Source organism: Rhinopithecus roxellana, chromosome 18 (assembly GCF_007565055.1).
Source record: "Rhinopithecus roxellana isolate Shanxi Qingling chromosome 18, ASM756505v1, whole genome shotgun sequence".
Classification (NCBI taxonomy): domain Eukaryota; kingdom Metazoa; phylum Chordata; class Mammalia; order Primates; family Cercopithecidae; genus Rhinopithecus; species Rhinopithecus roxellana.
In genome coordinates this window covers 64641424-64656810 of record NC_044566.1, presented here as the reverse complement: position 1 = coordinate 64656810, position 15387 = coordinate 64641424, and the positions used below count along the sequence as shown (strand labels likewise).

Genomic DNA, 15387 nt, shown 5'->3' with positions numbered 1-15387 from the left:
AAAAATACAAAAAACTAGCCGGGCGCGGTGGCAGGCGCCTGTAGTCCCAGCTACTCGGGAGGCTGAGGCGGGAGAATGGTGTGAACCCGGGAGGCGGAGCTTGCAGTGAGCCGAGATGGTGCCACTGCACTCCAGCCTGGGCGACACAGCGAGACTCGTCTCAAAAGTAAATAAATAAATAAATAAATAAATAAATAAGGAAAAAAGTTGGCCGGGTACAGTGGCTCACGCCTGTAATCCCAGTACTTTGGGAGGCTAAGGCAGGTGAATCACTTGAGGTCAGGAATTTGAGACCAGCCTGGCCAACATAGTGAAACCCCATCTCTACTAAAAAAACAAAAAATTAGCTGGGCATGATGGCACACGCCTGCAATCCCAGCTACTCAGAAGGCTGAGGCCCAAGGATCACTTGAACCCAGGAGGCGGCGGTTGCAGTGAGCCGAGATTGTGCCACTGCATTACAGCCTGGGTGACAGAGAGACTCTGTCTCAAAAAAAAAAAAAAAAAAGGGAAAAAGCACTATTTTCCATGAAAGTAACAACACGATTGATTAGGTTCTCAGGTTCTCGTTACTTTTCAGTCCTTTCCTAAAATTCAACAGGCTATAAACACCAAAATGGTCAAAAAATCAATACCAACTCTCCTCCAAACCCCTCACGAGTCATATAAAAGCAACAAAAAGGCATTGCTATTTTAAAAAAACTTGCTGTATTTTAATTATGTCAGAATAGGACTATCCATGTAAGTTCTAAAAATACAGTTCCCTGATTTAAAGGCAAGAAAGTTTTCCAACTTTCAGAATTCAAATAAAGCGCCGACCTAAAAACTAAAATCAGGCCAGGCGCAGTGGCTCACACCTGTAATCCTAGCACTTGGGGAGGCTGAGGTGGGCAGATCACCCGAGGTTAGGAGTTTGAGACCAGCTTGGCCAACATGGAGAAATCCTGTCTCTACTAAAAAGACAAAATTAGCCAGGCGTGGAGACGGGCGCACCTGTAATCCCAGCTACTTGGGAGGTCGAGGCAGGAGAATCAGTTGAACCCAGCGGGCAGAGGCTGCAGTGAGCCAACATGGCGCCACTGTACTCCAGCCTGGGCAAAAAGAGCGAAACTCTGTCTCAAATAAATAAACAAATAAATACAAACTAAAATCAGGGATAAAAACAGCCTAAAAATAAAAGCTTAAGCAAAAATTGAAATTTTAAATAATTACAAATAAAGTAAAATCCAATCATTATGTATTACTTTATTCTTTCATTTCACTGTATCTTTATCCTTTGATTTTTATACAAAGAAGGCTAAAGAAGGTAAAGTATTTCAATTGAAATACTTCAGATGTAAATCATACTGGATAAAATAGATTAAAATTTCAAAATTTCAGAGACCAAGTAAACCATACAGTTTTATTAAGTAAAATATTCTATCTTAATATGAAAGTCAAAGGCTGGGAGCAGTGGCTCATGCCTGTAATTCCAGCACTTTGGGAGGCCAAGGCAGGTGGATCACTTGAGGTTAGGAGTTCAAGACCAGCTTGGCCAACATGGTGAAACCCTGTCTCTACTAAAAACACAAAAACTAGCTGAGTGTGGTGGCCGGCGCCTTTAATCCCAGCTACTCAGGAGCCTCAGGCAGGAAAAAAAAAAAAATCACTTGAACCTGGGAGGCGGAGGTTGCAGTGAGCTGAGATCTCGCCACCGTACTCCAGCCAGCCTGGGCGACAAGAGCGAAACTTAGTCTCCGAAAACAAACAAACAAAAAACAAAGTCAGAGAATGTGAATAAAATAGATATGAGCACTAAAAAGAACAGCCAAAGGTTTATTTACTTGAGGTAGAAATAATATCACTTACTGCTTACCAGGACTATGATGAGTTGCAAATTCTCCATTCTGAAATAAGTCTCCTGCCACATTCATTCTACCAGGGTTAAAAGGTCTTACTCCAGTCTTGGTCTGTGGAGTTAAAGATGGGGTGTACGTTTGTATATTAACACCAAAATTACTTGACTGAAGTCCTTTAGCGACATCTCCCAAGTTGGTATTCTATAGTGATGTTTTATATGTAATCATTATGTTCATATCTTGCCCAGCATTCACAGAGCTTATACCTGTTTCTAAGGTTGTAACATTAGTAATAACGTATTTCAGAGTCAATTCTGTAGTGATACCACTATTACCCATTCCTGCATTTACCTTACTTCTTGAAAGACTGGAAGTGGAGAAATCCAAATCTTTGGTTTTGTTTTTAGTTCCAGGAAGTCCCCATTCAATAAAACAGGAAGGATTTTTCTCCGCTCCTCCATTTGTTTCTATGTCCTCTTCATCATCAATAACAATTGTCTCACTTATATTTCCTTTCTGAGACGCCAAATCTCTCGAAGAAGGAGGAATTACAGAATAATTTCCTTGTGGCTTTTCATTTTTTGATGACACAAGTATGAAGTTTCTTTGATCAGCTATTGCTGGAGCAGAAATTGAAGGAGGTTGTATAGATTCAATAAATACAACATCATCATCATCTTCCACTGGTGAGTTCCTAGATCTACTGACTAAAGGACAAGCTGGATGATCAAATGAATCCCCTATGTCCATGCGACTAGTTGCCATGGCCATATTCCCTAATAAAGCAGGAGTCTGTTCAGTCAATTCTAATCCTCCCACTGAACATTTATCCATGCCAATGAACCTGTAAAGAGACAGAAAAGAAAAAGTTCTAGTATGTTATGATTTTTGCATTTTACTACAATAAAATAGCACAAGTAAATTTTTCAAATTATTTTTTGTGATACCTGATATCCACTCTGGTTTTCCTCTACTGTTAACTAATGTTCACTTCAGAGTTTGATGGAAATTAATTACATAATTTCGGTAGTCCTTTAAAAAATTCTAATCAATTTATAGTACTCACATTAGTCACTCTTTATAGTTAAAAAATGCCTGTTTCCTTTGAATTAGAAAATAGTAACAAAATAATTAAATACCAATAACTTAAGGTCCTAATATAATCACTTATATTCCATATGCTTTTATCTACTACAACGTTTATGATATGGCCCTATTTCCCAAGTGTCTCCTGCCATTGTTTTCTTTCCAAAATCTCTTCTTCCAAAATAATTACGTGATTATCTTTATGCATCTTTTTTGTCCTTGTACAGAAAGCATTAAGTCCATTTATGCCAGATATTATGCAATGGACTTTTTACAGAAAGTAAAATTATCAAAACTCCATGATAGTAGGTATAATTTACTCTTAGAGTTCAAGAAATTGAGGCCTAGGGAAGCTAACTAAATTGTTCCAGATAATACTGGGACTTAAACTCAGGGCTCTAATGCTAGGCCCCAAATTCTTTTTCTTTTGAGAGAGGGTCTCACTCTGTTATCCAGGCTGGAGTGCAGTTGCGTGATCCTGGCTCACTGTAGCCTTAAACGCCTGGGTTCAAGCAATCCTCCCACTTTAGCCTCCCAAGTAGGTAGGACTACAGGCTCTTGCCATCACAGCCCAGCTAATGCTCCATAAATTTCTTGGAGAGAGGAGGTCTCACTACATTGCCTGGGCTCATCTCAAACTCCTGGCCTCAAGCAATCCTCCTGCTTTGGCTCCCCAAAGTGCTGGGATTACAGGCATGAGCCACGGTACTTGGCCTAGCCCCAAATTCTTAACTTGTTAATACTCAACATTTGTATACTTACTATGCACTAAGCTATGATGAAGGAAAGAATCTAGCAGAGACAATAGTTGAAAAATCTGGAAGTGAAAAACCGATGAAACATGGGTGGCTCTTAAGAAGGTGAGAGATAAGGACATGTGCACAGCTGGTAATGAAATTGATCATGTATAAGAATCACCTCTATCTCAACTGAAAAAAGGCAAAAGTAAGTATAACTGAAATGCACGTAGGTATGCAGAAACAATACATGGGATTATACATGCTGGCCTCAATTTTCAATCTTTTTTTCTTTTGGTGTGAAGTCTCACTATGTTACCCAGGCTGATCTCAAACCCCCGAGCTCAAGTGATTCTCCCGCCTAAGCCTTTCAAAGTGCTGGGATTACAGGAACGAGCCACCACAACAGACCTGGCCTCAGTCTTTTTTTCTTTTTGTTTTGTGAGACAGGGTCTCACTCTGTCACCCAGGTGCAGTGGCACCATTTCAGTTCACTGCAACCCCCACTTCTCAGGCTCAAGTGATCTCCCTGCCTTAGCTTCCTGAGTAGCATGCCTGGCTAATTTTTTGTATTTTTGCTAGAGACAGGGTTTCACCATGTTGCCCAGGGCTGGTCTCAAACTTCTGAGTTCAGATGATCCACCTGCCTCAGCCTCCCAAAGTGCTGGGATTATAGGTGTGAGCTACTACGCCTGGCCTCTGGCCTCAATTTTCTGAGTAGAAACTTGAGAGTGAAATGGGGTGGGAATTTTACAGGTGTTGAATGATTAAGAAAACGCACTTCATAAGGCAGTCATCACTCCATTTTATTTTAAACATCTCATATTGAAATATGCTTTTTTTTTTTTTTGAGATGGAGTCTCGCTCTGTCACCAGGCTGGAGTGCAGTGGTGCGACCTCAGTTCACTGCAACCCCTGCCTCAGCCTCCCAAGTGGCTGGGACTACAGGCGTGTGCCACCACGCCCAGCTAATTTTTGTATTTTTAGTAGATACAGGGTTTCACCATGTTGGCCAGGATGGTCTTGATCTCTTGACCTCATGATCTGCCCACTTTGGCCTCCCCAAGTGCTGAGATACAAGGCGTAAGCCACTGTGCCCAGCCAAAATATGGTAACATTTTTATTCTAAAAATTTCCCAGCCGGGCATGGTGGCTCACACCTGTAATCCCAGTACTTTGGGAGGCTGAGGTGGGCGGATCACTTGAGTTCAGCTGTTTGAGAACAGCCTGGCCAACATGGTGAAACCCCATCTCTACCAAAAATGCAAAAATTAGTCGTGGTGGCAGGTGCTTGTAATCCCAGCTACTCAGGAGTCTGAGGCAAGAGAACTGCTTGAACCCAGGAAGCAGAGGAGGTTACAGTGAGCCAAGATTGTGCCACTGCACTCTAGCTTGGGCAACAGAGCAAGATTCCATCTCAAAAAGAAAAAAAATTCCCAATTTAATCTATAATCCATATAATCATGAAATAGGTAACACTTATTTTTAGTATGTATTATGCTATCATATATATTAACTCAGATAATGCTTACTTAAGTTAACAAAAAACTATTATTCTTCCCATTTTGCCAATTAGGAAACTAAGCCAGGAGATAAGTAACCTGCCTAACTCACCATTGCTAAAAAAGCTAGTCAGGATTCAAATCCAAGAAATCTGACTCTAAAACCTATTTCTCAGCCACTATATCATATGCAATGAATGTGGAAAACAATTGTTAAAAATTACTTATCTTTTGTTAAGATGAGCCAATTCATTACAATAACAAAACTAACATTTAAATAAGGCTGTTTCAAAGATAAAGAAATAACAAATTTAAGGACCCAGTTTAAAATAAGGTTTGTAAAAGAAACGAAAAAAATTGGGGGCCAGGAATGTTGGCTCATGCCTGCTAATCCCAGCACTTTTGGGGGCCAACTGGGAGAAATGCTTGAGCCCAGAAGTTTGAGACCAGCCTGGGCAACATGGTGAGACTCCACCTCTACTAAAAATTTTTTAAAATAATGAAAAAAAAGGAAAATAATTTCTGGAAAAGAGTTATAACTGACTCCACAGTATCTTCTTCTTCTTTTTTTTTTTTTTTTAAGATGGAATCTCACTCTGTGGCCCAGGCTGGAGTGCAGTGGCGTGATCTAGGCTCACTGCAAGCTCCGCCTCCCAGGTTCACACCATTCTCCTGCCTCTGCCTCCCAAGTAGCTGGGACTACAGGCGCCCGTCAGCACGACTGGCTAATTTTTTGCATTTTTAGTAGATTTGAGGTTTCACCATGTTAGCCAGGATGGTCTCAGTCTCCTGACTTCATGATCCGCCCACCTGGGCCTCCCAGAGTGCTGGGATTACAGGGATGAGCCACTGCGCCCAGCCCACAGTATCTTCTTGTGGCTGCTAGGTTCTATTTTACTTTTCTCACAGAAAATAATACACAGAGTACTCTTTCTACTCAGTTCACTGCAGTCATCTACCTTTAAAAAAAAGATTAAGTACTCACCTATGTTTAAATCCCAGATTATAAATAAGTTAAAACACTACTAAAGGCCAGGTGCGGTGGCTCACGCCTATAATCCCAGCACTTTGGGAGGCACCAAGGTGGGTGGATCATGAGGTCAGGAAATCGAGACCATCCTGGCTAACATGATGAAACCCCATCACTACCAAAAAAAAATACAAAAAAAAAAATTACCCAGGCATGGTGATGGGCACCTGTAGTCCCAGCTACTCGGGAGGCTGAGGCAGGAGAATGGCATGAACCCGGGAAGTGGAGCTTGCAGTGAGTGGAGATGGCGCCATTGCACACTCCGGCCTGGGAAACGCAGAGCGAGACTCAGTCTCAAAAACAAAAAAAACAAAAAAACAAACAAACAACAACAAAGAAAACACTACTAAAAGCCATTGTGTTTATAACTTAACTGTCAAAAACTTTAATTCTATAAACACAAGACCATAAGAAAATTTTGAATATTTCTACAATATTGTGTAAAAACACAGAAAAATATGCTGTTTAGCCAATTAGCTATGTGGCAGCAGGCAAATTATGTCACCTCACTGAGTTTTAGTTTTCTAAACTGTGAATGGGGATAACATATAGCTTTAAGCTTTTTAATGAGGTGAGTTGACATGCAAATCTCCAGCATATGGCCTGGTCCATATCAGAGAGTGCAAAAATATCAAATTATGACCAGGCCCCGTGGCTTATGTATGTAATCCCAACACTTTGGGAGGCCGAAGCAGGTGGATCACCTGACGTCGGGAGTTCGAGACCAGCCTGACCAACATGGAGAAACCCCACCTCTAATAAAAATACAAAATTAGCCGGGCATGCTGACGCATGCCCGTAATCCCAGCTACTCAGGAGGCTGAGGCAGGAGAATCGCTTGAACCCAGGAGGCAGAGGTTACGGTGACCTGAGATCATGCCATTAAACTCCAGCCTGGACAACAGGGGCGAAACTCCGTCTCAGAAGAAAAAAAAAAAAAATTAGCCAGGTGTGGTGGCATGTGCCTGGAGTCCCAGCCACTCAGAGGACTGAGGCAAGACAATCGCTTGAACCCGGGAGGTAGAAGTTGCAGTGAGTTGAGATCATGCCACTGCACTCCAACCTGGGTAACAGAATGAGACTCTGCCTCAAAAACAAACAAAAAATCCTTTCCAATAAAAAGGCATTTAGGCAAATACTATGTTACATCGCTACATCCTGGGATTTCAGCAACTGTCTAATTTTAAATATTTAACTAGTCTTCTTGTGGTATCTTATTCACACACAAATTGTAACACAAGCAAAATCCTTAAATGTAAACTATCTCTAGAGAATGGGTAACAAAGTAAATTTAACAAGATATTTAGGCGTAAAGATAAGGGTTAACATAAAACAAAGAAACGAATACATGTACTTTGACCTATTTGACCCATTTAGCTCTCTTCTTGTAGACTACTTTCAGAGACACTTCACAGTTGAGTATATAAGCACTCCTAATTAAAATCAGATATAAAGGTGTACCATGATTCTAAAGGTACTCACAAAAGTAAGAGATTAGAAAAAGAAAAGTCAACTACCACCACAGATAGCAAGAGAATTACTGCAGGAACCAGGTACAAAATTACTATCTAAATTGGGCCTGGTGCCTCACACCTATAATCCTAACACTTTGGGAGACCAAGGCAGGAGCATCACTTGAGGCTAGGAGCTCAAGACCAACTTGGGCAACAAACTGAGAACTCATCTCTACAAAAAAATAAAGGCCAGGTACAGTGGCTCATGCCTATAATCTCAGCACTTTGGGAGGCTGAATGAGATGGGAGGATAGCTTGAGCCCAGGAGTTCAAGACCAGCCTGGGCAATGTAGAGAGACCCCTCTCTACAAAAATTAAAAAATTAGCCCAACATGGTGGCATATGCCTGTAGTCCCTGCTACTTGGGAGGCTGAGGTGGAAGGATGACTTGAGCCCAGGAGATCAAAGTTGCAGTGAGCCATGATCACACCACTGCACTCTAGCCTGGGCAACAGAGCAAGACCCTGTCTCAAAAATAAAAAATAAATATAATAAAATAATTAGCTAGGCAAGGTGGTACACGCTTGTAGTCCCCCGCTACTTGGGAGACTGAGGCAGGAGAATCACTTGAGCCCAGGAGTTCAGGGCTGCAGTGAGCTATGACCACCCCACAGCACTAAAGTCTGGGTGACATAGTTAGACCCATCTAAAAAAAAAAAAAAACCAACTGTCTAGAAATCAGTAGCCCAGCAGAGATTAAGACAGTAAACTGGGCCAGGTGCAGTATAATGCCCCGTAATCCCAGCGCTTTGGGAGGTCTAGGCGGATGGATTGCTTGAGTCCGGGAGTTCAAGACCAGCCTGGGCAACACGGCAAACCCTGTCTCTACAGAAAATATAAAAATTAGCCAGGTATAGTGGCATATGGTTGTGGTCCCAGCTACTTGGGAAACTGAGACAGGCAGATTGTTTGAGTCTGGGAGATGGAGGTTGCAGTGAGACGGGCCACTGCACTCCAGTCTGGGTGACAGTGAGAGACCCTGTCACAAAAAAAAAAAAAAAAAAGATGGCCATTGATCATGTACAACTGACTTCGTTCCCTTCCAAAACTCCCCTAAACAGTACTATCACAAGGAAAGGAAGAACAAGAAACAAAAGCAGTATGATTTTATAAGTAAAGAACAGACGGATGAATGGTTAACTAACTGCCAACCTGAGATAGCCAGAGTCTAAAACGGTGAAAAAAAAAAGCCAAGAAACATTCTGATTTACACCCTAGGCTCAGAAATCTGCAGCACCAGGTATCCCTGGAACAGAATGGGCAGATGCTAAAAAAAGAGGTTGAGAGATCTCTTCCCTCCCATCAAGCTGATGGTGACAGGCCTTTCCCCATCCTAGCACAGGTTCTAAAAATTTTTTTCTTTGACAAGATAGAACATAAGATCTAAGACTTGGGTTCACCAAGCACTGGGGAATGTTTCAATACCAAGAAATAGCCCCTCTCCATTGCTTGAACCCAGGAGGCGGAGGTTGCAGAGAGCTGACATCACACCATTGCATTCCAGCCTGGGTAACAAGAGCGAAACTCCGTCTCAAAAAAAAAAAAGAAATGTCCTCTCTCCTATTTGATTCCCAGAGAGCTGGCATCCAGACTTATATTTTCCAGGCAGCAAACTCTTCTCTAGAGGCTTTCTTTCTCAGCAAGACTCTTCCCTGTGGAACTAAGCATCAGCAAAAAAGGAAAGTCCTAAAAATATTAACCTATGGGGTTCCCCATCAACTGGCCAGAAGATCATCCGCAAGCTTCAAGTTAGAAACCCCACTCCCACTCTTCCAATTTGCTTTTTAGTTACCAATTGTTTGGTTTTTGTTGTTGTTGTTGTTTTTTGGGGGTTTTTTTTGAGACGGAGTCTCGCTGTATCACGCAGGTTGGAGTGTGGTGGCGCAATCTCCGCTCACTGCAAGCTCCCCCTCCTGGGTTCACACCAGCTTCCTGACAGCTGGGACTACAGGCACCTGCCACCACGCCCGGCTAATTTTTTTTTTTTTTTTTTTGTATTTTTAGTAGAGACGGAGTTTAACTGTGTTAGCCAGGATGGTCTCAATCTCCTGACCTCGTGATCTGCCTGCCTCAGCCTCCCAAAGTGCTGGGATTACAGGTGTGAGCCGCTGCGCCAGGCCTTTAGTTCCCAATTCTTAATCATAAATAAACCAGTCAAGAATTACACAATATATAGAACACCTACTATGTACCCACAAAGATTTAAAATAAAAATTTTTTAAAAAGGAATTACACAGGCCAGGTGTGGCGATGGGTGTCTGTCATCCCAGCAGTTTGGGAGGCCAAGGCAGGCGTATCACTTAGGTCAGGAGTTCCAGACCAGGCTGGCCAACATGGTCAGACCCTTGTCTCTACAAAAAATACAACAATTAGCCAACGTGGTGGCATGTATCTGTAGTCCCATCTACTCGGGGGGCTGAGGCACAAGAATCGCTTGAACCCAGGAGGCAGAGGTTGCAGAGAGCCTAGATCACTGCAAGGGCAAGACTCTGTCTCAAAAAAAAAAAAAGAATTATAGATGGAGTCTCGCTCTGTCGCCCAGGCTGGAGTGCAGCGGTGTGATCTTGGCTCACTGTAACCTCCACCTCCCGAGTAGCTGAGATTACAGGCATGCGCCACCACACCCGGCTAATTTTGTACTTTTTTTTTTTTGGTAGAGACGGGGTTTCTCTATGTTGGTCAGGCTGGTCTTGAACTCTCGACCTCAGGTGATCTCCCCGCCTTGGCTTCCCAAAGTACTGGGATTCCAGGTGTGAGCCATCGCGCCCAGCCAATTTTTGTATTTTTAGTAGAGATGGGATTTCACCATGTTGGCCAGGCTAGTCTCGAACTTCTGACCTCAGGTGATCCACCCACCTCAGCCTCCCAAAGTGCTGGGATTACAGGCGTGAGCCACCATGCCCAGCCAACACTTCTAATATAAAAAGAACTGCTAGAAACTAAAAGCTTAGTGGCAAAAATGAAAAATTCAGCAATAAGAATTGAAAGATAAAGCTGAGAAAATCTCAAGAATTAAAGGAAAAAATAAAGAGGATAAGGATTATATTTCAGGTGGGGGGGAGAATTATATCTCCCACTAACTATACACATGTATGGGTGTGCGCATGTGTGGGTGTCTCAAACCTCATGGACCAGGCTTTTTTTTTTAAGACAGGGTCTAGCTCTGTCGCCCAGCATGGAATGCCATGGCACAAACACAGTTCACTGCAGACTTGACCCCCTGGGCTCAAACAATCCTCCCACCTTGGCCTCTCAGAGGGCTGGGATTACAGGAGTGAGTCACAGTGCCCGGAGCCACTTTACTGATTTTTTTGAGACAGAGTCTCTATCTGTTGCTGAGGCTGGAGTATAGTGCTGTGATCACTGCTCGCTGCAGCCTCAACCTCCTGAACTCAAGCGATCCTCCCACCTCAGCTTTCTGAGTAACTGGGACTACAGGTGTGTGCCACCACACTAAGCTAATTTTTATATCTTTTGTAGAGACAGAGTTTTGCCATGTTGTCCACACTCAAACTCCTGGGCTCAAGGTCTCAAGCTATCCGTCCACCTCAGCCTCCCAAAGTGGTTGGAAGACAGGCATGAGCCACTGTGCCCAGCTACTTTACCTACCCACCACATCCTGACACAGTCCTAAGTTTAACTAATTAAAGAGATGTGCTGTGAAATGCAAGAAAATAAGAGCAAATAAGTCAGTAGAAAGCAACAAGGGTAAAATGAAGGCAGGACTAGTACTATGGGAGACAAACTGATCACAAGTTTTTGATGAGCAACGGAAAACTGTTTGATCAAGGTTGAAAAGACAGAATTGGCAAGAACTGAATCCCAGATAATAAAAGTTGAAGTAAAGCTTGTAGAAAATCATTTTCACTCCTAATGAAATTATTCACACAAGGATTGGTGTTAAAAGCATTAAGTGAATAGCTGACAGAGAAAGGGCATTTATACTGTACCAAAATGAACACACAGATCACTGTCCAGTCGCAAAGAAAACCCCGAAAAAACAAAAACAAACATTAACTTCCACTCAGATTCGGTGGTCAATCTTAGAATTAGGAACAGTGTGACAACTAGTTTATGTTATCTCCTCATGTGATGCTAGCTGGAGGACTGTCAGGGGACATAAATAACAATCTTTCTCAAGTACTAGGCAAACATCAACGTCAAAACAACAGATTATTGAGTAGTGTTTCTTTTTAATCCAACAGTAAAAAAGTTTTTGCAATGTATTGGAAAAGAAAAAATTGTAAAATGCAAGGCACTTAAAAGAGCTAACTCTAAATCTTGTTCTGGAACTTGGGTTCCAAAGCTAAATCCCTCAGGAGGAACACCCTACTACTGCACTAATTATATTAGACAGCAAAGCGAGGTTAAAAACAACAACATCAACAAAAAACTCACAATGGAGATATTTCCTTCTTAATTTCTGCCAAAGCCTCACGACATAGGCTTGAAAGTGATTCCTGGTCCTAGAATGAGAAATGAAAACCAATTTCTGTACAACCAACCTGTATGCACAACCAACTCAACACTGGGAGGTGGCAATGGGGTAAGAGGCCAAGGAGTTCCTGGGCTCGACTACCCTCCCCCACCCTAATGTGACCGAGAAATTAAGTTGAAAAAAGAACTACAGGAACCGCAACGACGAGACAAAGCTAAAACTGCTTCGTCCACCTGCAGCACTGGGGATGGAGCGGGCTGGGGATCCGAGGCCTGCTCCCACGAAGGGAGAGGGAGGGGCAAACGTTGCCTCGACGACAAGGGATTTGTATTCCCTCCTAAATTTGCCCACCCAGCGTCATCTCTGTCACTGGAGGCACCATGTCCGAGGTAACGGGCGGAGCGCGTCACCTCTGGGCCCACAACTGCCTCGAGAAGTTGCCCTGGGGCCCCAGCAGTCGATGACAGGCTCCAGATCCGCCATTAAACTCGCCCAGATAAGCCGCAAAGAGTAAAAGCTGCGCAGCGTCGAGAAAAAGAAAAGCGGAGGAGGAGACCCAGTGGGGCAGAGGCAGCAGCCCTCGCCCGAAAAACCTGGGGACCTCGGCTCCGGCGGCAGAGGGACAGCGCAGCCCCGAGAGCGGACACCCGGCCGGGCGCCCCTTCCCCGCTCCCCCAACACTCCCGGCCTCGGAGAGAAAGGAAAATGCCCCGCGACGTCCCCCGGGGGCCGGCACCCCGCCCCGCCGCCCCGTGACCCCCGCCGCTGGCGACCGCCTCCCCCAACACTCCCGGCCTCGCCCGCACTCTCCCAGCCCCTCGGGCCGCACGCAAAGGCGCCGGTGACAGGAGCGCAGCCCCGAGATGCCCCTGGGGCCCCGACGCGACAACGGCGACGGCGGTCGAGCCGCAGGATATTACCCGGGTCGCTGGGAGGCTGCGGGGGCTGCCCTCACCCATCTCCGCCTCCCTAGTCACCTCGGCCTCCGCCTCCGGAGGCTGCGCTGCTCCCAGTCACCCCCACTCTCGGCGGCCCTGGAATGGAAAGACAGCTGGGATAAGCCTCACCCGGTTCTGGCTGCGGCTCCGCAGAACGAACCTCCCCTCTCCCGGCCCTCCCCGCTTCGGCGACTAGCACAACTCCGCTCGGTCCAGTCCCGGCTTTGGCGCTGGTGAGGAGCTGGAGGCGGAGAAGGAGGCGGCGGCGCGGCAGAGCCCGAGGAGGCCCCACCCTCCGTGAGCTCGTTGGCTGGCGGGGGAGGCGGGCCTGGGAGCCTCGAGCACGCCCATTGGCTCCGACGGCAGTCCTTCAGGGCCCCCCCTCGGTGGGGTGGTCCGGAGGGCTGTCCGTCAGCTGCGGGCCACACCCGCGGCCCGGCCGTTCCACTCCCGCCTCTGCCAGCCCTCAACTCCTGGCCGGGTTCTCCGCGCGTCGGACTCCCGCCCCCACCCACCGGGTCTGCCAGGGTCAGGAGCCCGAGATCCGCCGCCTGTCGCAGCGGCCGCGCTTCGGCCCCTCGAGGCCCGAGGCTTTGCGGGACCTGTATAGCCCGGGTGACTCCGGCGGGGCCGCCTGCCCGAGCCCGGGCGTCCGGGCTGCGGCAGCGGCTCCCAACGCCTCTGCCCGAGGAGAGCGGCAGCCTCGATGCCCCAGCGCCCTCCCTGTCCAGTTCCTTGAAGGACAGGGGCGAGGCCGGGGAGGCGCTGGACCGCGGCCGAGTGAACTTTCGGGGCCGCGGATGAACTGGAGTCCGGATCCGGCGCGCTGCGGCCAGTGGAGGCCCTTCCACCCTCGCCGCGCCCCGTGGGGAACAGTCCCCCACCTCCCGCCATGGCTGCAGCAGGAGGAAACGACGTCCTCCATTTTGTCGGGACGACTGTGGGAACTTGGGACCCCTTCAAAACCAAACCGTCTGGGGCCAGGACTTGTCTCCGGGAAGCCCTGACTGGGCTCTGCCATTCGGCCAAGAGAACACCCCCGGCTGCCAGTGTCTGCGTCCGCGGGGCCGTAGGGGAACGACGGTGGAGAAACCCGGACGCCGCTCCCCGACTCCGTCAACCAAAATGGAGGGAGCTGCGGGCTCACCTGGAGCTGGGCTCCCGCCGGTTGGAGGGGCTGAGGCCCGCCCTGGGGCGTCCCTGGGCACCGCCGTCCTGTGCTCCGCAGCCCGGGGCGCTGGCCCTGCCCAGGCCTCTCTACCGCCTGCCACCGTCTCCTGGTCTTCAACTGTTGATGGAGACTCCATGGAGGCTCCCTCCACAGCCCGCTCAGTGGCGGGGAGCACAAGCTGCAGCCCCCGGGTGAGAGCGGAGTCAGGGACAGACGGCGCCCGGGGAGGGCGGGCCCCACAGGCCATCTCCACGAGGGGTCTTACCTTTTGTTCCTCGTCTACACCTACGTCTTCGGCGGATCTCATGGTGCTGAACCATTTCCCAGACTCCACGTAAAGATGGAAGCGATGCCGGTTTCGTCTCGCCCTGGCGGTTCTTAGTGGGATTACAACTGAGGATGTTAGTTTGGATAAAAGTTGATGAAATACTTACGTCTGGAAATACAGATAATGTAATTTTTAAAAAAACACATTGGGCCCCGTTTTACTAATGTGGTATGGTAAAGGCACAGGTTTATTCAATGAAAATCAGACATTAACCATCTAATGCAGGGGTGGCCAATCTTTTGGCTTCCCCGGGCCACATTGGAAGAATTGGCTTGGGCCACACATAAAATACGCTAACACTAACAATAGCTGATAAGCTAAAACAAACAAAAAAACCAAGACGCCAAAGAAAATCATGTTTTAAGAAAATTTACAAATATGTGTTGGGCTGCATTCAAAGCCGTCCTGGGCCATATGCATCCCCCAAGGGCTGCAGGTCGGACAAGCTTGATCTAAGACAAAAGCATGTTCATGGATTGATGAGAGTGCTATGTAAGCCTTTGCATATTACATAGTGCTGTATGTCATGGACATGCCTAATATTACCTACATGTTTTAGGTCCTCAATTACTCTTTGGAAATAAATGAACTACATGTAATGTCATCATTTTAATGACTGCTGTAAATTACAAGCACTGAGTACACTGGGTTCGTGGAGAAGGGCTCCTCCATAGAGAAAAGTTAAAGGTCTGACAAACTTTAAACGGTAAGCTCAGTAGCCACATGTCATCTATTTTCTGATCATTTTTAACCCCGTCTCTACTGAAAATACAAAAAATTAGCCGGGTGTGGTGGCGGGCGCCTG

General features: G+C 46.3%; 1 protein-coding gene across 11 annotated transcripts in view; it reads right to left on the bottom strand.

The window, feature by feature from the left end:
- ZMYM5 (zinc finger MYM-type containing 5) overlaps window positions 1-14788 on the bottom strand; it is a 40071-nt gene extending 25283 nt beyond the window's left edge. Inside the window, exons 1-5 of one of the 11 annotated variants that reach the window (XM_030922347.1) lie at window positions 14520-14597; window positions 13066-13179; window positions 12106-12173; window positions 2190-2682; window positions 1856-1949 (exon numbers count right to left, since the gene is read on the bottom strand). In XM_030922347.1, the coding sequence (XP_030778207.1) occupies window positions 1856-1949; window positions 2190-2682; window positions 12106-12173; window positions 13066-13104 (694 nt within the window). In that variant the 5' untranslated portion in view covers window positions 13105-13179; window positions 14520-14597. Of the gene's footprint in view, window positions 1-1855; window positions 1950-2189; window positions 2683-6340; window positions 6395-12105; window positions 12174-12496; window positions 12829-13065; window positions 13339-14230; window positions 14339-14519 lie in introns of those variants that run through there. The other 10 variants (XM_010353073.2, XM_030922348.1, XM_030922350.1 and 7 more) reach the window with 10 other exon arrangements.
- Window positions 14789-15387: the final 599 nt, after the last annotated feature.